The following is a 22788-nucleotide window of genomic DNA, read 5'->3' as shown; positions in this document are numbered from 1 at the left end:
AATCAATTATATTATTTAGCAACAACCGAAGTCGTGGCCTAATGGTTAGAGGGTTGGACTCCCAATCGAAGGGTTGTGAGTTCTAGTCTCTGGCCGGACGGAATTGTGGGTGGGGGTAGTGCATGAACAGCTCTCTCTCCACCTTCAATACCACGACTTAGGTGCCCTTGAGCAAGGCATCGAACCCCCAACTGCTCCCCGGGCGCCGCAGCATAAATGGCTGCCCACTGCTCCGGGTGTGTGTTCACAGTGTGTGTGTTTGTGTTCACTGCTCTTTGTGTGTGCATTTCGGATGGATTAAATGCTGAGCACAAATTCTGAGTATGGGTCACCATACTTGGCTGAATTTCAATTTTTTCACTTTTTTTTTTCACTTAAATCACAGAAAATATTAAGCAGCACAACTGATAATAAGAAACGATTATAGAGCAGCAAATGAATGTGACACTAAAGACTGCAAAAATCAGCTTTGAGAACACTGGGTACTAATTTCTTATTATAAAACAGATAGTTCTGGTCCTTGATCCTGATTGGTTGAGCCATGATCAAAGCTGTAGTAAATTACACTACAAACATACACCTTTGTTTACGTCTGTGCTGGTCAGCAACCGCTTTGTTGGAACCACAACTGTTTCTGAGGAACTACATTGTTGGAAGAATACTGTTTTTATTTATATCATTACACTTTATTTGCTCTGTTTTATTCTGTGAAACCTTACTACGTATATGGAATAGCCGTTTTATAAAAGCAGTAAGCCCTGCGAAGCCGTGGTTTACAGTTCGTGAAGTCCCTTAGTTGTTATACGGCTTCTTGAGGCTTATTGCTTTATTATTAGTGCTGAAAACACTAATGTTGTGCTGCTTAAAGCTTTTGTGGAAATGTTTTGATTTCTTTGGTAAAAAAAAAAAAAAAAGGTTCTGTAATATACCTTCGTAGAATCCATTACTGTCACTTTTGATTTACATTAATTTCTTTAAAAAAAACTTACTGAACCCAGTCCTTTGAACGGTAGCATATGTTTACGTACACAAAGATCGATTTGAGTCTGACTAAAGCAATCATTTATCGTATTAAAATGCATATAAATGCTGACTGAAATAGTACCAGTCTGTTTTCTGCAAAGTTGCACTGACAGATTTGTCCAGCATGTTAAAGGGATAGTTCACCCACAAACACACCCCGTTGTGGTACCGTCATGAACGCACATCAATTTCTCAAACGGAAGAGAACAAATAGTTGAATAAAGTTATTTTTGTTTTCTTTGTGCACAAAAATGATTCTTGTAGCTTTACATTAAGGTTGAATCACTGATGTCACATGGACTATTTTAGGGATGTCCTTAGTACCTCTCTGGGCCTTGAATGTGGTAGTTGAATTGCTGTCTATCTATGTTAAGAAAGCTCTCGGATTTCATAAAAAATCTTCATTTGTGTTCTGAAGATAAAAAAAGGTCTTATGGGTTTGGAACGACATGAGGGTGAGTAATTACTCACAAAATTAATTTTTTGGGGTGAATTATCTCTTTAATAAGACTGTATTTGGCCTTGACCTTGAGTATTTAATCCTTCAAATATCTGTGTACAAATTTCATTATGTATTCTTAGATATTCTAGCTTGACAATGTAAAAAACTTGATTATAACTACATATGTAAATGTACTGTATGTTATGACTCTAGATGGAAGGCCGTTGTTTGAACTGAAACAACGTTGTGTTGGCACAAAATCAGAATAGCGATGGTGATCAAGACTATTCAGTGCACTAACAAAATCTCATCATCCTCTTCCTCGCTAGATGTGAGTCTGCAAAGCCTGACACTGTCACCAGGAACCTCTTCAGTTATTGAAGGTTTCCTGTCGTGTCCATGAGCACCTGTGAGCGAGTCCGTATGTGCGTCCATGTGTGGTTTTCTGAATGTAGGAAAGCTTCTCTGCTCCTCAGACTGACCGCTGGAGGACGTCGGTGACTCAGGGGAGGAAAGGGGCGAGATGCCCACAGAGGTGTACCTTAAGAGAGAAACTCCTCTGAGTTCTGCAGCCAGCTCCTGCACCAGCCGTCTGGAGGATCTCGACCGGCTTGTGCTGCGTTTGGGGCTATCAGGGGGACCAGGAGGACTGTCATCATCTTTATGTTTCGGGGAAATGCCCCGGTTGGTTCTCATTCTGATCCCCTCTAAACTTCTGTCATCTTCTTCATCTTCGTCCTCCAGAGTGTCAGAGGTGGAGCGGGGTGAGTTGGGGGAGGGCAGGGACAGAGGGGAGGATGGAGACTCTCTGTCAGGAAGGCAGAGGGCCTCAGTGTGAGCCTGCAGGGCCAGTCCCAGCGCCACCGTCGAACAGGCTGGCGGAGTCTGTCCCGTACTCTCACGCGACTCCTCGATGCCATCGTCCGTCGTGTTGTAGCTGTGGAGGCTCAGATCGGGGTGTGTGTTTGTGTGCGTGTGGCCTGGAGGCGTGAGGAGAGGTATCTGACCCCGTAACCGAGAGCCACGGTGAAACAGGCGATTCCACAGACGACCAAGTCTCCGCCGTGACGAGGAACGACGAGAAGAGTGACGACGAATCTGCCTCCGCATAGCTGAGCGGAGATTCTGCAGAACAGATGCCTGGGAGAGATAGAAAAAAACAGTGGTCCAGTCACATAGAACAATCTGTCATTTCAAGAGAAATTTGGGAATTTTCTCGTAAGGGCCAAAATGTTGCCCATACAGATTTAGCTCGTTTTCAAGTAGTTCACCTAAATCCACTGCATCGAACAATTGACATTTTTCTGTGTAAGCAGTGATACGTGCATTACTAAAAATTGTCACTAATATGAGCGCAGTTTAATTTCCCTTTCTTTATTTCACATTTGAATTTGCTACCTCAAAATAAATTCAGTTTCATATTCACATACCTGGGTTGGGTTGTAGACTGGGAAGTCATCGACTGGAGGTATGAGACCTTGAGCTATCAGTTGACCATAAGAGGGTGGAGCCTCCCTCTGAACAAACTCCGCCTCTAGTCGAGTCATCTGGGTTTCAAAAGCTCTATGAGAAAGAGGAACACAAAAAGAGCTGTTTTATAAAGATGCTTATTGATGCTGTTTAAAAATGTAAGAAAAACAACAGCTTTTTTAAAAGTGAAGCCACTGAACACTGAACACATTCAGGCAGGAGATCTCTTGAGAATCTCCAAGAGCTGTTACTTAACCAGCGGTACTTTGACAGTTTGATGAAGTGCAGGTATTTTGGGTGCTGCTGTGTCTTTACAAGGCTAACTGGAGAAAAACTGTGCATCACCTCCCAGAGCAGCATATGGGCCGTTACTGCACATCCAATTATGTTTAAAGTGAAACAAGAGAGAGTAAATCCTCTTTCTCCTCAGGTTTTCTCTCTTTATCTGGTTGGGATAAACTTGTGCTTGTATGGAGGTAGAATGATTTGGATAACAGTACAAATACATCTAGCAGAAAATAGAGTAAGTTACCAATAAAAAGAAAGAAAAGATAGAGAATGACAAGCTTCAAAAATAATTAAAATAAAAAAGAATAATCTTTCATTTTCTTAACATTTTGTTTTGTTTTACAGTAAAAACATTGGTTAACTTGTAGCTTTTTTGCATGCCAATTAAAAACATATAGTCTATGCATGACCATATTCTACATCCATAATCCTAACCAATACCTATACTTAACTTCCTTACAAACGATTGATAAGCAGCAAATGATTTGTTTACGGAGACAAAAGTCATAGTATAACCACTTTTTTTTAACTTGTTTTAAACAAAAACATTTTGTAAGAAAAACAGGTAATACTTTAGTATAGGGACCAATTCTCACTATTAACTAGTTGCTTATAAGCATGCCTATTATTAATATATTTGCTGTTTATTGGTATTGTACTTATAAATAAAGCATATATGGCCATATTGTACATCCATAATCCTACTTAATACCTAAACTTAACAACTACTTTGCTAACTATTAATAAGCAGCAAATTACTTATTATTAGTTTATTGAGGCAAACGTTGTCAATAAAAATAAATATAAAAAGTAATAAACAGTACATACACACATATAATATACATAATATAATGATAAATTGTAAATCATGAAAACCCATATACCTTGGGAGAAAAACAAAAACATTTCATGAATCACTATACATTTCCTGACACATTTTGCTTTGAGTTTAAATGGCAGGCAAGGCAGAAGATGGAAATCACCTCACCTGTACTCTCTTGTCCTGAGCGAGTACAGTTTAAAGGCACAACCCAGTGCGATGACCAGGAGCAGTCCACAGACCAAGCTGCCAATCAGAGCCGCTGTGATCACCTTCCTGGGCACGGATGCAAGACAGTCTCTTTCATCGCTGCCGTCGAGACAGTCCTCCTGCCCATCGCAGTGCCACGTCTCAAAGATGCACAGGTTGGTTCCACAGTGGAAGTTTCCAGGCTGGCAGTCAAAGCAGTTTTTCTCATCTGAGCCGTCGGGGCACTTCTTCTGGTTGTTACACCTCTCAGAAGCCGAGTAGCACGCTCCGCTGCCACCCTCGCAGGGATACTCTCCCGGCTGACACAGCGGGCAGTCCTCCTCATCTCGCCCCCCGGGGCAGTGCCAGTAGCCATCGCACCGCTGCAGCTCAGAGTAACAGCTCTCGTCTGTGCCACATGGATGCTCACCTGGAAAACAGTACCCTTTAACCTGCAGAGAGAGGGACGGAGGTTAAACATTATTAGTGTCACAGTGCATCAATCCTAATCATAAACTGCAGTAAGTACTGATTACTTCACAGTACTTGTTTTGGTTGTGGATATCTAATTAAAGGTGCACTCTGTTGAATTTTGGCTTCTCTATAGCTATAGTATAGTATTTCTGTATATTCATACCATAAAGTATTAACAAGACAAGAACATTTTTCACTTTTTGAAGGGATTTTTTTTTTTTCTAAACACACTACTGTTCAAAAATGGGAGGGCGGTAAGATTTACACGTAACACGTAACGCTGCAGTTCATAAGTTTGGTATTTTTGTTGCCATCTCTGTTCGAAAACCTGCATTTGCAGCTGTTTGTAGAATGATCTTCCTTGTGTGGGTCGTGCTCTGGCTCCAGCGCAGATGAATCTAATTATCTGAGGAGTATGTGTGGCTGTTAGTCACTGCATTGGTGTGGATTGTCATACCATTCGAATTTCATTTTAAGAAATTCTTTTAACCCAAAAAGCTTATTATGCTCCCATCGAACTGGTTGTCTTTAAAATACAAATCTTGTGTAACCCCAGGCTATCTGTAAATTCATCAGAAGCACATTTAAACGTGAAACGAAACAATATCCAATCAGAAAGCATGATGATGGTAGACGGAAGCAGTCATGTCACAGCACAAAGTGGAAAGCAGAGATAGAGGATCAGCTTTTTGATTTGTGGCAACAGCACGAATGTTTATACAACCCTGTCGTGTATACAATCATTCCAAACACTATCATTGCAATTTCTTCCTGCACATCGTCCGCCATGCTTATTCTGAAGTCTGGCGAGATTTCCTGTGTTCACAGTCGAGACTCTATAGGAGCAAAACGGTTAACTCTAGGATTTTTATCCTCAAGTTTGTGATCTATCACATTTTGAAAATCTTATAAGATGTAAAAAATATTTTGGTTTGTACCCAGCAATAGACTCTTGGTGCACTTTTGTCATAAATGAATCTATTACTGTTCCTACATAATTTGTAACAAAAAAAAAATGGTAAAAATTTCCAGTGAAATATAGTTTGTCATCATTACATTACGATTTAATTGTAATATAGGTAAGTAGACTTAAGTAACTAAGTAAACTTAGTTAAGGGGTTAAATTTTTTATTTCTTGTGTTATGTGTTTAAATTTATTTTACATTTTTGTTTTTCAATTAAATTTGTCAACACATAAAGATCAGAATACATAACTTTATGATATCTTCATACAAAGTATGAAAAAAAGAAAAGCTTTTAACAATGTACTTTAATGTAAGACAATTTTACACTGTACTAGTTATGGTTATTGACGTCTAGTTTGTGTTTTTCCTTGTTTCTGATCTCCTGTCCTGCTTTGACTTAGTTTTCCATTGTCTGTCTTACTCTGTTCACCTGCTGTCCATAATGAATCCATTAATCCTCATTTGGTTTAATATTTATAGTTCTATGTTTCCTGAGTTAATTCGTCTGGTCTCTATTTATGCTAAGTGTGTTGTGTTTATTGCTTCCCTAAGTTTGGATTAAATACCCTTGTTGCCTGATCATGGTCTCTGTGATCTTTTTATACAACGACCCGTTACAGTATACAAACAAAACACACAATGTCAGTGAAATTGAAGAACATCATTTATCAGCATCAGCAAGAATGAAAGACCTGGTAGGTGGCGTTGAACCCGTGTCCAGGGCTGTGTGGTTTGGCATGGTAGAAGATGCTCATCTGTCCCTGGGACGACTCCAGCAGGGCTCGTCTGTGGTTATTATGGTGAGAGAGACTCTGCAGAAGGCGTTCTGCACGTTCTCCCAATCCATCGTAAACACGGACCGAGTCTCCCACACCCAGCTGTAGATCCACCTGCAGCACCAACGGCTTTGGGTCCTGAAACAAGAACAGTTCAGCAGAACGCTGTACGTGATTTAATACAACCTAAAATAAGAATACATGAGGTTCTTATCTTACTTGTGTGTCTAAAAACCATGAGCAGTGAAGATCTGTGCCAGCGCTCCTGTTTGGACGGAAAAAATCAGGTGAGGCAAACGTGCCATAGAAGTTGACTAAGCGTTTTCCACAGGACGTGTCGGGACAGTGGGCCTCATCGGATCCGTCAGGACAGTCCCGGGCTCCGTTACAGCGCAGAGACACCGGCAGACAGCGGGTAGATTGGATATCAGAGCACTGCAAGGTACCAGGCGGACACAGACTGACCCGGGCAGGTGTCGGTGGGGCAGCACAGCTCCTTTCATCTGTATTGTCTCCACACTCGTCCAATCCATTACAGCGCCAGGAACGGGGAACACACTTACCATTTCCACATAAATATTCATCGTTCTCACAACTACTCTGACCCAGTCGACCTAATGAATCAAAAACAGACAGAGACAGAGAGTCTTTTGCACACGCGAACACTGACAGTTTGCTGAAATAAGCCAATCAAATCTACCCACTCTGCAGATGGTGTTTGCCTGGTGACAGCTTAACAAACACAGCCGTTCAGTATTATTGATTGAACTGCACCTCTGAGGAAAACACTCAGACACAGCAGTTCACTCTTCACACGCACACACTCATGCACACATGACCCGTGGAGCTGAGTAACCACAGCCAATTATCTCCTTCGTCTTCATTAGCTACATATTAGATCAAACTAAATAATCAACCGCTGAGATCTGTCTAATACACACCGACAGTAGTGCAATCCAAATATGCACAGATCATTATGTAAGAAGGGCTGCAAAGCATTAACGTTTCATCACCGCTCTTTGGCCATAAACTATTGAAGCCTGCATTTGCCTGGTCAATCTGTGCTTACAGTAAATCTATATGCCACAGCAACAGTCTTTGTGATTTAGTGGCTCTCTAATGTAGGAAAACAACTAAATCTGATGAAACATTACAACTCAAAAGGAAATGCATAAAGTATGATAAAAAAAATATGCCCAATCAATTGATATTAAACCCTGGAGTACAAAAGCATAACATCACCACAGTTTGTTGAGTCTTGTTCACCCAAAAATGTAAAAAATAAATAAATAAATAATCACTGGAATGGCAGATTATACAATACAGTGCAAAAGTTTGGAGTCAGTATTTTTATTTTTAATTATTTTTATTCAGAAAAGTAGAATGGACTCTTAGTTCCCTCACCACGAATGTAAGAGAGTCTGAAGCCCTGTGCCTGTCCAGAGCTGTTAGCCTGAGAGTGGAAGTAGAGCCAGACTCGTCCTCTAGAGGAGATGAAGGGAGGAGGAAGGACAGAGCCACAGAACCGATCCTCAGCTTTCCATGTGGGGCCGAGCAGCAGCCAGTCACCCCTGCAGTCCCCCGTGTCCTCCACATCAAAGCTGTGAAAACTGGACACAGCAAACATTTCAGCACTTCTACTGTATACTAGTGTATACTGCATAAAAACTTCTAGAACAGTATCATCACATCAAATGTCAGAGGCACAAAAAATCGATAAAAAGAAGACTCAAAGAAAATGTCTAATTAATATTCTTAATTATAAAACAACAACTTTTATCCAAGCATAGCACAGCTCCGTTTCATTCTCTTCTCCTTATGTGACCCTTTTATGCGTTTCGTTTTCATTTCAAGGTTACAGTTGCAACCACCCCAACCCCTTCTGCTGTGACAATACAAGACAGTTCTGTTTGTGTCAAAGGTGAGAAGTACATTGGAAAATACACTTAATATACTTGCAGAATATTTTCAACTGCCCATCATATCGATTTTAATATATCAATTTTATATATAATGGGTCATATGATTGGTATTCATATTATATAAAATTTCATACTTAATATACATATTAAAATAAAACATTGTTTTTTATTATATCACAACAAAGAAATGTATTTTTTGATTCTTTGATTTAAATGGATGGTTTGAGCCTTTTTTGCCATGCCACTGAAATAAAAAATGTCAGTGTATTCATAAATATTACAGGTAAAACTGTTTTTATTCATAACATAGTATTTTTCTCCTTAAATTACACAATCATATTGATTTTTCCACATAATAGCAATGACCCTAATAACATATCAAGGAATGGGAGGGAGACCATAAGCAAAAGAGAGAGAATATGTGCAGTGGAACTATTATCACAGAGTACTCTCTCTCTCACACACACACACACACACACACACTAACACAAATACTCAAGAGTGAGAGATAAAATCAGCGTCCAGAACAGCCAATAACTTAACAACGTTTCACATCTATTGCTATGTTCTCTTTCTTATCTCTCTTTCCCCATGTACTCTCTATATCTACCTACAAAACCTCTACTGAAACTCCGCTGAAATATGATGATCACAATTATTTCAGCAATAAGCAAGAATGAGCACAAAAAATAAAATAAAATAAATAAATGGTTCATTCATCAAAATGCAGTGACACGACTTTCACCCCTACCGTGTGACCCAATAACTCATAATTTATATGATAAAATACTGCATTTTCACAGTATAGTTATGGTCATTAAAATACAGACATTCAAATCTCCTCTGGCTATCATTTAAATGAACAGGCACATACTTCTGAATATTTCAGACAGGTCTCAACAATAAGGATGACCTGATGGCCTGGGGCCAGTGCCACACAGTTTTTGGACAGTTGGCATAACTGCTTCTTTACCTTTTTTTTTTTTGCTGCATTGCAATAATGGCTTATATTCAGCGATCTTACACAAGCGTTGTTATGCACTGTTCAGCCTTTTTGATGTTGTGGATGTTAATATTGTTCTTAATAACACATAAAATTAAATAAAAATTTGCAATGTGAATAGAGAAAATATCAGAAGGGAAAATAAAAGGGACCCACACAAAAAAATCTGATCCCAGTCGTATATGAGCGGGTCAGATTCTCATATGTCAGTCTGTCTGAAGCAATTTGAGAAAATGAGATTGATCAAGTGTTGCATAAATGCCTGTACACTACTTTTAGACAATGAGTAATTAGACAGTATGGATTAAAATAAATTAAAATTCTATTTATCAGAACTATTATGCTTTTCCACTTCAAGGTTTCCTCCATGAACAAATCTCAGAGGAGATGATGTCACGCTTTTAGATGATATCATTAAAGCACCGCTTTTGTGAAGCCCACAAACACACACACACACACACAACAGTGGCAGGAGAGGCAAGAAATAGTACATTATAAAATCCCTGCAGTCAGCTCTAGTCATACAGCACTCTAAGCACTTTCATATGAAAGACTGCACAAACCAATTTGCACTTGCAAACAGGCTCATAAACACTGACATGCAAAAAACAATTAATTACTTTGAAAAACCCTTTCAGTTGTTTTTATTGTGTACATTTTTTTTAAATAGCATATAGTCATACAATTGACCATGGAGTTTCTAACAGTGTGAAAGCTGCTGTAACTAACTGATGTTCATGAAAAGCAGTTTTTCTTGCACTAGAACAGGACAAGAATGGGACAGACCCCATGAACAGGACAGATGCTGGTGGGACATTCTGTTGTGTATCATGGCAATAGAAATAAACAAGTCACCGCTCATTAAATCATGACTGTGAGAGACTGCTTGTGTTGATCTACCTGATTGTGATCACATCTCCGCGGCTTCCCTGTATATTCCAGCTGCAGTTCACTCCGGGCGGATAGTTGAGAGGCCATGATGGGCTGTAGATCACTCCTCTCCTCTCGGTGTGTAACTCCACTTTCCCACCACAGGCAGCTGAGGAACACACACAGAAGACATGTGCACTGTTTGTGTGACTCATGAATGACCACAGCTAACACGCTGTGATTGAGATGACATCGACGCTTCACACCAGGCTTTATGGATTCCTGAGCTATACAGTATATGATCAGAGAGAGCCTGACATATAATACTCAATTTAGTGGGGAAGTGTGTGAGAGTGTGTGATAATGAGTACGAATCTCAACAGAAATACAATAAGACAAGGAGAAATAGCCTGGGAAGCAAAAGAAATAGTCCAGGAAGAAAGAGAAAGTCCAAGTAAGCATATAAACTATTAACGGTTTCCTTTAGCATTTTTTCTGCTTACATTTATGTTGAAGTCTCTTGAAAGAGAAAAAAAGAACTGTGTGTATTTATGGACAATCATTTATTATTTCTGGATTTTTAGATAATACTAAATATAAATAATAATAATAACATTTGCCTTATCCAGTAATTTGTGACTGATTTAAAAAAAATATTTCATATAATATATATAAATATAAAAATATAATCTATCATTATTAATAATAATAGACCTGGACTTTCCCGGTCTTTAGTATTTTATATAATAATATATATTAAAATATATAATACATTTAGAGCTGAACAAAATATTCTCTTTAAATGTTCCATGACCTTTTAAGAACTAGAAATCACTATTATAAAATTCCCTGATATTTTTCTGATTGAATCTCACACACACACACACTCAGTGACTGCTTTTACTCAACAAATAATATAATGATGTCTAGTAGGCAAAGCTGAAAGGAAGAAGCTAATGATACCCTACAGGACAGAGATCAGGGGAATCCCAGCATATGAGCACCAATCATTTTATGATGTTGAGTCTCAATGCTCACTGATATCCTTTTACTTCCCCAGATACACACAGCACACATTATAATCTTTATCAGGTAAGGTAACACTGAACTTTACACAGATGAAAATAAGGCAGTGAGGCTTAAATAACCTGAACTTAAAGCAGTCTACCCCATATTATCTCTGTGTCTGCTTTGTTACTTTCCCAGAATGAAAATCCTACCAAATCATCTATAAATACAAATGAGAACATTTTGGCTACTGCAAACTATTACAGTTGAGTATAATGAACATCCTCACTGTCTTCATTAACCAGATGTGTAAACACTGTGTAAATATCAGTGATTCACGCTCACAATTAGTGGGGAAAACATGTCTGGACATGGAATGTCCATAGTCAAAGGGAAAGGCTTGCATTTGGGTGTATGTGAGTGCTAAAGAAACAGAGAAGAAGGTCCCTTTGTCTCTGTGTGTGTGTGTGAGAGAGAGAGAGAGAGATGAAGAGCTCTAGGTGTCATTGGTACTACCAACATGCTCCCACCCCCAACCAAACCCTCTTTTGTCACCACCCCTTCACTAGATACCACCTCCAATACACCACAGCCATTCTTTCCTTTCTGTGCTTGAGTAAAAGCAGGCGTCTCTTTCTCACTCTCTTTTATCTGCGGTTGTTTGTTGAGCATTTAGCTGACCTCAACAGATCATGTGTTACTCATACAAGTCTTGAGTGCTATCTAGTAATAGATTATGGGTGAGATCAGATGCCCAGTGCTTGACAGACCGTGAAAGCATTGCTGTCTAGTTGTGAACGTAGATTTTATGCTCAAAACCAATGCTCAGAATGCCGAAGAGGTCGAAGAGAATCAAACACATGATCAGATCCTAATATAGTAGCCAGTTATGTTCTAGACTGGTTAAAGCAAGCCTGGAAGATGATGGGACTCAGTAGGTTTAGGTGCGCAGCCAGTCGGACCCCCTGAAAAGTGTCCCAAACATTTCTAAAACCAACCAATAGACCAGTCTGGGGAACCCAGCGAACAATTTAAGCAAACTTAAGTGGTATAACGTTACGTAATGTTTACATTTTAATTACAAGGTGTGAAGAATTGCACTCTATTTACAACTCTATTTGCTTTTATTATCCGCAAAAGGCTGCACATTAATGCAATTTTTTTTTATATACAAAAACACAATCAGCCAGTCGGTTTTGGAGGAGATCCGTCGTGTTTATAATTCCCATGGCAACAAGCCAAACTCGGATCTGTCCTCCTGCTGCAAAACCTGCGCGCGCCGCAACCTTTCTTTGTCATCGCTGCCATTGGCGTTCTTCAACCTGTAATCACCTGCCTTAATGAAATATGTAATATTATGCTGACACGTGCGCTGAAAATGATAAAATACAATAGAAAGTCAGCTAGAGCTTGACTGCTCAAATATAAATCAACCGTGCACCTTTTGCTCTATTAAAGACATGGCAATTATTATATCACCATCCTTAAGAAGTCTACTTACCCACACAAACCCAAACCCAGCGTAAACAAATCCATTTCATGAGGTAACGCCGAATCGCCCCGATCCTCTCCATCATTACCATCATTCTCTTGTTGTTCACAGCTCAGTACATTTCGTCCGAGTCCGGACAGGTTTCGCAGCGCATCTCGTGTCGGTGTCGCGCGCGCTCGGTTTAGCGTCTTGCTCGAGCATCAAAAGCAGCGTCTGTCGGCTCTTTCCGAGAGTTTCAGAGGAGAGAAGGGATTGGAGGTTCAGTGGGGACAGCACAGGACATACAGTGATTCTTCATCAGTAAATTTGCTCTTCTCGGGGCGATCACTAAGACTTTTATATTTACTTATTAATCATTACATATTTTTTTCTTTTCGCAATAGTAATATTACTAATTCCACTAATACACTAATTCCATATAGTTCCACGGTGTGCCAATTACGCAATGAGATGTAAGGTGAAGTAATAGCGGCAATGCAGCTCAGTGGACTTCATCTGTCCATCGAAGACTACTGAGAGCATCTCAGCAAAATAATGCTGAGATCATTATTCAAAACACCAACATAACATAATACTGTTGTGAATGCCAATGTCTTAAATGTTACATCTTAATACAAAAGACTGAATGCAATCGTGTAAGATCTTAAGATGGATTCATGTAAACAGATTTTTTTTTCATTGAATTTGCCTTGGTTTGTTTTCATGGTTCGTCTGGAGGAGACTCTCCAGCTGGCAGCGAAAGTCTGCTCTCTTGTGGACGGAGGGATGCATCGCCGGAAATCATGGCTTGTGCACCATTGTATTTATTTACATGCTAAGCAATACAATATCGTGTTTGAGTAATTTGAAAGATTTGTGGACCGACTGGTTTCTAAATTCAAACGTTTTTGCTCAGTTTCTACAACGTACATACGACTAGAATTTATTTGTGATAAATTTCCAGTCGAATTAGTTAATTTTTAATGCAAAGTTTTATAAAATTATTTTTTATCTGGTGTTATGTACCTAATAGCGTTGTTGTGCGTGCATGGTGCAAAAGGCACCGCTGGGATTCGAACCCAGGATCTCCTGTTTACTAGACAGGCGCTTTAACCAACTAAGCCACGGCGCCGCTGCGTGATTGGTCGGCACTCAATATATAAAGATACAGGCTATCAATACAAAGCGGAAAGCAAAGAAAGAAAGGACATAAAGGTTACGAATCTGTTAGTGAACTGAACACAGCGAGCCGAAACATCATAGTTTTGACACCACTTTGGTCATTTCAATTGTATAGGTTTCGGTAATTTTTTCCATAACATATTGTGCACTTTTCACAAGTTAACTTAACCTTACAGATAACGTTACTCAGCGAAAACACTTTGCAAATGTTATGAACGTGATTAATTGACAGTATTTTTATTTTCTGTCAACTTTATAACCTTTTTAAGACAAAAAATCTGACACAAATCAGATAATGACCAGATTTTGACATATTTCAAATGATTGTACATATCTCATCAACAAAATCGCAAAATACATATTTTAACTTTATACTGTATTTGATTTTATCACAGACTTAGTTACACATTGTGTAAAGGTTTAAAACTGATATATTCCATTCTGATATTTTTTTCTCTGTATTTTTATTGCCTCATAGCTATTATTATTAATCATTTTAACGGATTGTTTTCTCTTTATTATTTGTGTTATATTTCATTTTATTATATGTATGTCTGCACTATATCCGTACTTTTTTAGTACTATAAGCTTCTGTCAACCAGGACAAAGTCCACTTAGGCAACTAAACTGTCAACATTTCAAACAGTACAGAATTTGAGTACAGCTGGTTGACATTTTATTATAATAATCACTTATCTTCTGTTTTTTTTTTTTATGAATCTGTAATTAAAAAAACATCTGCAATCAAAACACATTGGCCAATTAGGTACACTTAAATGTACCAACACTCTCACACACACACAAAATTAGTATTCATCTTGAAGTTTCTGTAAGACAAACTCTTCACTCTTGGTTCTTCAGACACATTCTATCTCTTGTTCCTGATGTTTTTTAACCTAAGCCAGAGAAAGAGAAATAATCATATTTCAAGCTTTTAATTTACTAATATATATACACAAAGATAACCTTACTATTTACAAGACGCATTATAAAATGCTTTATGATTAAAAATATGAGCTCTGACCTCTGGAGCAGTTCACTAGTAGACACAACTCGATTTTCATCTTCACTGTTGGAGTCTGTGTCGTCTGAGCTGCTATTAGACTCGTCAACCCTCTTCTTCTGTTTCCCTTTATGCTTATGTTTCTTGTTCTTTTTCTTCTGAAAAAAGAAGAAAAGTTAAATTAAATGTACTTTCTAATTTTGCAAAGATGTCTGGCACCCAGACTGGGTTCAATCTGCTCCAGATGAACCCACCTTTTTCTCTTTTTTGTGTTTCTTGGCTTTGTGTTTCTCTTTATCTTTCTTCTTTTGTTTCTTCAGCTGCGGCGAGTGTGCAGGTGGGATAAATCCTGGTATAGAGACACACAATGTAAAACGACATGTTAATAAAATCGGCTCAAAATATCAAACATGTTTGATCTCCTCCGGCTGGATGGAATTATAGACTGAAACTAATAATAATTTAAAAAATCAGAGTCTGTGACCATCTTTTTCTATTGAATCTGTGAACTCAGATCTGCAGACTGGCTTTGACCTTCAGCAAACTAGCATCAATTACTCCAGACTGTAAATCGGAGGAAATCTGGTGCAAAAATGGTGTATTGCAGGCTTTAGTTGAAATCAATTCCATCATTCTAGGATATCTTGTGACAGACATGCTTTAGACATTTATGTACTCCAGTGCAAGTTACTATTATTGCTTTAACACGTGTTCACTCAATGTTCACATGATAAATTGAGGGGGAAGGTGACTGCAGTGGTTTCAGTGACTGACCAGGAGGTGGCAGTCTGGGGCCAAACTCCTCTTCATCCAGGTCTTGTGGTTTATCAGGAGCACTACGGGAGGAGGACTGGGTATTTTGTGCTGTAGATGTTTCAGCAGATGGCTTGCTCGGAGTTGAGACGGGTGGGTTGAGGGTCTCTGCACTGATCTGGATTGGTTCAGATGTTGAAGGGGCCACCTCTTCTTCTTCACTATCCTCTTCAGATGAAGAGGAGCTCTTCTCATCCGAAGAGCTGGCAAAGATGGCTTTAAAGAGATCCATAGGAGGCCTCACTTCTTCTTCATCCTCTTCCTTCTCCTCCTCCTCAGTCTTTGGCTCGGTCTCCTTCCCATCGGACTGGGTCACTTTCACCTGCATAAAAGCGTTATGGTTACACTGAAATAATGTATTTCTGTAAAAGAGAAACTTTCTAAATGTATTCTTTAGGGGGCTTTTTAATAATTAGAGTTAAATGAATACAGTCAAGTATCGCTGGTACCTCTGGACTGGCAGAAGCTTGTGAAGAGTCGGTCTGGTTCTTGGCCCCAGCTTCCATTTGCTTGGCCACTGAAACCTCACTGCGTGTTTCACTGAGGAACGCACCAAGTGGGTCTTTATGTTCAGATACCCGCTCTGCTTCGTCCCACCTGGATTTCTTCTTGACTTCTGGAGTCAAATGGGGAAGGGTTGTGCTGGAGCTGGAAGGACTCGAAGCCTCTCTGCTGACCTGGCTGCCATCAGTTATTGTCAGGAAGTTAAAAACCGAGTACTTATCTCGCTTTATTTTAGGCATTCCCACAGAACTGGACCTGCACAAGCCAGACAGGAGAAATGGAAAGATTGGAGAGAAAAAATAAATGTTTTCTTCCAACGAATAATTTTTTTTAGAAATATTTTTTTAGAATAACAAATATCCAGTTACATTTTAAATTGACAGTTGGCCACAAAAAAAAAAGTTGGTGGAAAGTATTTTCTTTAAGACTGAAAATGATCATAATTGTATTTTTTTTTCAATTAGTGCACCAGTGTCGTTTTGTTTTGTCCTGCTTTCTCCTTGACATACTTTAATAGTAAAATAATATCTTCAGATACAGCACATGATTTGATCCACCAAAACTGAAAATCTGTCTTACCCTGGGTAAGGGTCTGGAACATTGAACCTTTTACACAATAGTTTATCAGGGTGCCACTCAAATGTGTCTCTGGTCAGCTTTCCAAACATCTTCATCTTCACAGCAGCCTGCTTGTCATCCACATCATTCTACAAAAACAGACAGTGAATATTAAAGTACAATTATAATAAATAGTGAACTATTTCTGAACCATAAGCACTTTTTTTTTGTTCCAGTTTTACACTTAAGTGCTTGAACTGAAGGTAACTCCGTACCTCTTGATCCCGTGTGACCTCAACACTGTCTGTATCATCCTCATGTTTGCTGCGTGTGAAGCGTGAGGAGAGAGAAGAGTTGCTGGGCTTATAGAGTAATGCAGAACGCACAAATTCATCCCTTTCTCTCCCTCTCTCCCACTCCGTCATGGAAGTGTCCAGACTCAACTCCAGGGCATCTACACATCACCGCCACAGAATGGAAATCAGATATTTAGCTAAACCAAAATGAGCAAAGTCTAGGATAAATCACACCAAACATAACTGATCCAATTCACCTTTATCACCCTTTTTGAGTTTGTTGATGTACAGATCATAGCGAGCCTGTTTCTGGGGATTTTTTGCAAAAGGTTTAAAGGTTTTGCCGACATCTGCAGTGGGACCAGACCAAGCGTTCAAAGCCATCTGTGTTTCAGAGGAAGCCTGAGTTTCGGCTGGAGAGGTGGTTGACTGGAAACGGCTGGACATGGCCTGTAGAGCAGCAGCTTTAGCCGAAGCCACCACAACGGCTCGATCTTCAGCTGAGGAAAGGTTTAACACAGACTTATTCTGCTCCTTGCCTACACCGCGGATTTCGTTCAGCCGCTCTCGGTCCTTACTCCCAATCAGTTCAAACACAGAGCTTGGGCCTACAAAACATAAACACATTTTAAATTAAGTTTGGGTTAAAAATTGCATAATAAATCGTGTAATTATTATTATTATTTTTTTTTACATTTATTAAGATTCTCTCACATTCAAAACAAATAGAAATTTGTTCAGTAACTATCTGGTGGACACTTCAACACAATAAGTGGCAGTATTGCACCTTGATGCTGGTTGCCACTAGTCATAAGTCATACAACACCCCAGAATGCAGGAAGTGCATTAAAGGGTTAGTTCATCCAAAAATGAAAATTAGACTTACTCTCAAAGCATTCTAGGTGTATATGACTTTCTTCTTTAAGACAAATCAAGTCGGAGTTATATCAAACTCTGTCATTGCAGTCAGTGGGTGTTGCAGTTGAACAGTCCATAAGTCATCAAATAAAGTTTGCACATTCATAATAAAACGTGCCGCAGACGGCTCCAGGGGATGAATAAAGCTCCCTATAGCGAATCCATGAAATTTTGTAAGAAAAATATCCATATTTTAAATGTAACAAACACTCTTCTCTCACTTCTGCTGACTCATACACTAAAGCCTTTCTGGAGAATGAAGTCAGATGTCGGTGTTGCATGATTAGTGACAAATGCAGAGCAACAAACAAAACATAAAAAAAAAAAAAAAAAAAAAAAAAAAAAAAAAAAAAAATAATTGGTGGTCATGATTTAGAGGTACAAATATTTTTCAAGAAAAATGTCTGAGGATTTTGATATAAACCAAGAGGAGACTGGTTTCCCCTTGATAAAGTAAGGAAACTTCGGTTCCTTTGCTCCTAAATAAACTCGCGACACTAGCATATCTCAGAGGCGTGCGTACTGCACATATGTTGCTGCATCATCCACCGGAACAGTTTCAGTGTATAACAGTCAGCGGAAGTGAAAGAAAAGTGTTTATTACTTAAAAATATGGATTTTTTCTTACAAAAACACATAACTACAGGGGGCCTTTATTCATCCCCTGGAGCCGTCTGCGGCACGTTTTATTATGAATGCGCAAACTTTATTTGATGACTTGTGGACTGTTTAACTGCAACACCCACTGACTGCAATGATAGAGCTCGGAATAGACAGGACAGTTTTTAATATAACTCCACTGGTTTCATCTTAAAGACAAAAGTCATGTACACCTAGGATGCTTCTAGGGTAAGTAAAACTTAACCAACTAATACTAGCACTTACCTTTTCTTTTCTTGTCTAGCATACTCCCAAAAAAAAAAAAAAAAAAAAAAAAAAAAAAAAAAAAAAAGAACAACAACCTGGCTCTGTGTTCTGTACTAGACTAACTGCGATTTGTCATGGCACTTGTATACTGTTGTTGTTCTCTTGTTGGTCTGATTGCTTCAATTCTTCTCATTTGTAAGTGACTTTGGTAATAAAGGGTCTGCCAAATGGTTAAATGTAAAACAGTCTAATTTTCATTTTTGGGTGAACTAAATCTTTAAGTACAGTAAGTTCTTTTTGTTAAGATATGGTTACAAACCCTTTCCACCTACCTACACACTTTCTTAGTGATACATCAGCCAAAAAGAGAGAAAATACAATAGATCAATTTGACTGGTTGCAATGTTTCTATAGATATCACAATAATAGTATTATCATGAATTATTTCATTCCTGATAATCATTTAGTGAAATTAACCTTAATCTGAATTCAATTGCAATTCTAAATCTATCATTCCAATGTGTTTTAAACAGTTTCAACACATGCACAGGGCCATCATTACCCTGTAGAGGCGTTTCTCCCAGCATGTCACGTCTCTGAGAAGAGTCTAAGCTGTGACGGCCCTTCTGTGGTGCGTCCTGTGATAGGTGTCCACGTGAAGCCTGCAGTGCCTGTGCAACGATGGGGCTGACGGTGGACAAATCGACCACAGGACGGAAATAATGCACGGGCCGATAATCACGGGGCAAATCAGGGGGAGGATAGACCTAGAAAACAAAACCAATGAGCCTATTTTTACTGCACAACTTATTCACAGCTAATGAGGTAATAAAGGAACTCAAGCCTAGTACAGTTATTGTGAATAAAGAGAATGTCACCGTTTTAATCTCTGTGCCTTGGGAGGCCAATGCAAACCCATCCAGAATCCTGCCCGAATACATCACATCTCTTTTTGAGTCTGGAACAAAAACAAATGAATGTGTCATAGAGAAACCATTTCTCCTGCTAAAACACTTAAATAGCATTCAGTTCTGGTTTCCAGATGCAGCCTAAATGATGGGTAGTATCATGACATTATGAGAACACCGCAAAATACTTCCTGTCACCAACCATTCTTCTTCCTGTTGTACTGCTGGGGTGCGGTCCATCCATAGAGTCCATCCCCTGGTTCTTCTCCTCCCAAAACAGTATCATAGTTGGACATGGAGTCTTTATGATAAATATCGACATCTTCGTTCTCCATTGCACCAACACCAAAAGCCTACACACGTATACAATAATGTTATGTATCTTCCAATAGAAGTGTTCAAATTTAATTTTTTTAGGCCATTACTGTTTGTACTTTGGCCTTACCTGTCCTCCAATCCCTCCCCTGCGTTTCTGTCCTGAATTTCTGTCTCCAAATAAGCTGCTTGCTCTGTCAGACTGAAGCGTGAAGAGGTTTATATGTCCTGATTCTGATCCGCCACCCAAGGCCTGAAGTGGGTTGAGCCCTCTGTAACCCAGACCATGTGAGTCGACTTTAGGGGTGAAGTCCACTGGGACTACATCTTTGGGGGCAAAGGTCACATTCTCTGGAGCAAATTCATCATCTTCCTCCTTAAAAACAATAAAATAGAATTGGGAATATGTTTTTCAGTCTCACTAAAGCATTAAGTCTATTCTTCACATTACAATCACATAGGCTGCATCCAAATATCCACACTTCCCTACTAAACAGTATGTGATAAGAGTAGTGTATCAGAATTCACAGTATTCATAACTTAAAGACAGTAGATGAAAAGTACCCAGATGATCTACTACTTTCTGAACTGAACATCTAGTGGACATTTTACTATGCCATGACGATAAGACACGGAAGGGGATTTTTAATAGAAGTAAAGCGACGCTACTGACTGGTAAGTCACATAACAATGACGACAACATGGCAAATGTAGTACATCCAGATTACACTTATACTATACAGAACACACTTTTTAAACAGTCATGAAAGTATGTGATTCCAGACATAATAATCTTCAAATGAAAAAACCCACACAATGCCCACCTCTGACTCCTCTGATCCATTGGGCGGCATCACACAGCCATACACTTTAATCGCATCTGAAAGAGGAGAAAGAGCCTTTCCAAATCTATAGCCTAAAAAGGCACTACAGTTAAACGAAACAATTATGATATTTTGTGTCATTACCAGTGTTTTGCTTGCGATGCTTTCTCTTCACTCTTGGTCCGACTCCCTGGCCATCTTTCCAGCCCATTTTTCTCAGCAGCTCCACACCAATGGATGACCTGAAATTACACAATGCAATGCAACAACTTTAGCTCAGAGTTACATTTTAGTTAGATCATATTAGTTGGAGAGTGATGGTTACCTTGCAGGGGCAATGAGCTCCTCCAGCAGTCCAGTGTCTCCAGGTATCAGAGCAGCAAGAGAGCTGACCGCTCGAGCCTTGTCCTTCAACTGATCTTTCCTCTCAGATGCAAAATCAGCCGTGGTGACAATCTCCCGAGGGGCAATACCATGCTCACTAAAATCCTTTAAGTATGCACATTCTATATTAGACAAACATGTCCAGAACATCACAGGGATTAAGGCGCAGGAGAACTGAGATCCACACACAAACCTCTTCATCCATAAAGTCCTCTGGTCTAGCACTCGGTCTCTCTGCCTTTTGCTGTCGAGATGATACAAATGTTGATGGAGTCCAGCCTAAAGAGCACAGAAGTAGTCAGTTAAACTGCGACAAGACCCAGTTAACAGAATTAAAAGCGTCAGTGCTCTGATCAAGGCTGTCACTGACCTTCTTGAGTGCCGACTGTGTTGAAGTAACCAGCGGAGAAGCCGCCAGTGAAAGCACCGTGAAATCTCTTGTATCGGCCCTTCTCATCTTTAACCGTCTGCTCGTGCACAGGTACTGGCTTCCTAATGGGTTCGTCTGAAACACACCAACACATGAAAAACATTCAGCTCCTACGTATCAAAAACCTGCAAATTCATACGAATAACACCTTCACTGCATACATTGTAAGTAACGTTACCTTCTTCCAGAGGCTCTAAAGGAGTTCCATAACTAACGAAATCCTCATCGCTATCTTCGTCAGACGCCATGTTTACGTGAAGTAACGCTACGGTGGCCGCGTGAGCTCCTGCGACGTCTGATTCTTCTTCTTCTTCTTTGTGCTTATTTGGCGGTTCGCATTCTTAAAAAGAGCATTACCGCCATCTACTGTGGGTAATAGATCAGAGACACTAGACTAGATCACCACTACCAGAACAATCAGGACTCATGCTTTCAATGTTGCTGCGTGTTCAGCTCCTCCATCTACGGCAAAGTCCATCTCATTCCAGAGAGGGATGCTGTAACAAAAAAAAAAAAAAGGTATACATTTATAACCCTTCTATATTCTATGGATCAAATTGGTTCTTCTTAAAAACTTTATTATTAACCTACCCCCTTCTACTGAATTTAAAATTATCCTTAATGTTGACGTCTGATTCGTGAAACAATCGCTCTTTTGATTCGGATCTCTTAAATGAATCAATTGATGAACCGGTTCAGGACTCTGAACAGTTGTGATTTATACAGTCTATGCTTTCTTTTACGGTCCATGAGTCTATGATGGTTTCACGAGTCTGACTAAATCGGTCTGAGTGGTTCTCACTGGTCAACTCGACTTTGACATTACTATTCACAATCTGCCGAAAGAAAGATATTAGACTGAAAGTGCAAATAAAATAGATAAACTTATTATAGTTTTTATGTTTTTTATAAGTAACCTTATTTGTTGGGGAAAAAATCGCAATAAAACCTCTACTATCCGTTTTATAAAACTTATTTTATTACTGTAACAGAAACGTGCATGAATGGATTTAAAAAAAAAAAAAAAAAAAAAAGAGTAATGACCATAGACAGTAAAAGAAACGG

The 22788-nt window shown here is 39.2% G+C and overlaps 2 protein-coding genes and 1 non-coding gene across 4 annotated transcripts; all 3 read right to left on the bottom strand.

Annotated features, from left to right (window-relative positions):
• Positions 1–321: 321 nt before the first annotated feature.
• Positions 322–13615, bottom strand: lrp3 (low density lipoprotein receptor-related protein 3). Its single transcript, XM_026267635.1, has 8 exons — positions 12752–13615; positions 10273–10411; positions 7852–8057; positions 6667–7061; positions 6364–6585; positions 4212–4684; positions 2896–3028; positions 322–2605 (listed from the first exon to the last, which is right to left on the bottom strand). The coding sequence occupies exons 1-8, from the start codon at positions 12834–12836 to the stop codon at positions 1754–1756; spliced, it is 2505 nt and encodes an 834-aa protein (XP_026123420.1). The 5' UTR covers positions 12837–13615; the 3' UTR covers positions 322–1753.
• A 164-nt stretch (positions 13616–13779) lies between these two features.
• trnat-agu (transfer RNA threonine (anticodon AGU)) lies at positions 13780–13853 on the bottom strand. Its single transcript has one exon. It is a non-coding gene; the product is annotated as a tRNA-Thr (tRNA).
• Positions 13854–14556: 703 nt separating this feature from the next.
• On the bottom strand, positions 14557–22052 carry gpatch1 (G patch domain containing 1). Of its 2 annotated transcripts, none has more exons than XM_026267633.1 (18): positions 21902–22052; positions 21664–21798; positions 21487–21572; positions 21235–21398; positions 21054–21151; positions 20910–20965; positions 20216–20461; positions 19973–20123; positions 19741–19820; positions 19425–19629; positions 17335–17685; positions 17057–17235; positions 16803–16930; positions 16169–16478; positions 15681–16041; positions 15161–15255; positions 14928–15064; positions 14557–14799 (listed from the first exon to the last, which is right to left on the bottom strand). In XM_026267633.1, exons 1-18 carry the CDS (start codon positions 21969–21971, stop codon positions 14772–14774), a joined length of 2880 nt encoding a protein of 959 aa, XP_026123418.1. In that variant the 5' UTR covers positions 21972–22052; the 3' UTR covers positions 14557–14771. The 2 variants fall into 2 exon arrangements, with proteins under 2 accessions (XP_026123418.1, XP_026123419.1); XM_026267634.1 differs by having other exon boundaries at positions 14928–15061.
• Positions 22053–22788: the final 736 nt, after the last annotated feature.

This window comes from Carassius auratus, chromosome 7 (genome assembly GCF_003368295.1).
Source record: "Carassius auratus strain Wakin chromosome 7, ASM336829v1, whole genome shotgun sequence".
Lineage (NCBI taxonomy): Eukaryota > Metazoa > Chordata > Actinopteri > Cypriniformes > Cyprinidae > Carassius > Carassius auratus.
The sequence above is the reverse complement of the archived record's forward strand: the minus strand, read 5'-3'. Positions and strand labels throughout refer to the sequence as shown.

What these genes read in the sequence shown, in the direction of transcription:
- lrp3 (XM_026267635.1), bottom strand. Translation starts at nt 12,836, where the DNA reads ATGATGGTAATGATGGAGAGGATCGGGGCGATTCGGCGTTACCTCATG. An exon ending in GGAGATGTGATCACAATCAG is followed by an intron (nt 8,058 to 10,272) that starts GTAGATCAACAC and finishes TGCTGTGTCCAG; the next exon opens with TTTTCACAGCTTTGATGTGG. An exon ending in GGTTCAACGCCACCTACCAG is followed by an intron (nt 4,685 to 6,363) that starts GTCTTTCATTCT and finishes CTCTCTCTGCAG; the next exon opens with GTTAAAGGGTACTGTTTTCC.
- gpatch1 (XM_026267633.1), bottom strand. Translation starts at nt 21,971, where the DNA reads ATGGCGTCTGACGAAGATAGCGATGAGGATTTCGTTAGTTATGGAACT. An exon ending in AGGACTTTATGGATGAAGAG is followed by an intron (nt 21,399 to 21,486) that starts GTTTGTGTGTGG and finishes GCATACTTAAAG; the next exon opens with GATTTTAGTGAGCATGGTAT. An exon ending in AAGGCACAGAGATTAAAACG is followed by an intron (nt 19,630 to 19,740) that starts GTGACATTCTCT and finishes TTTGTTTTCTAG; the next exon opens with GTCTATCCTCCCCCTGATTT.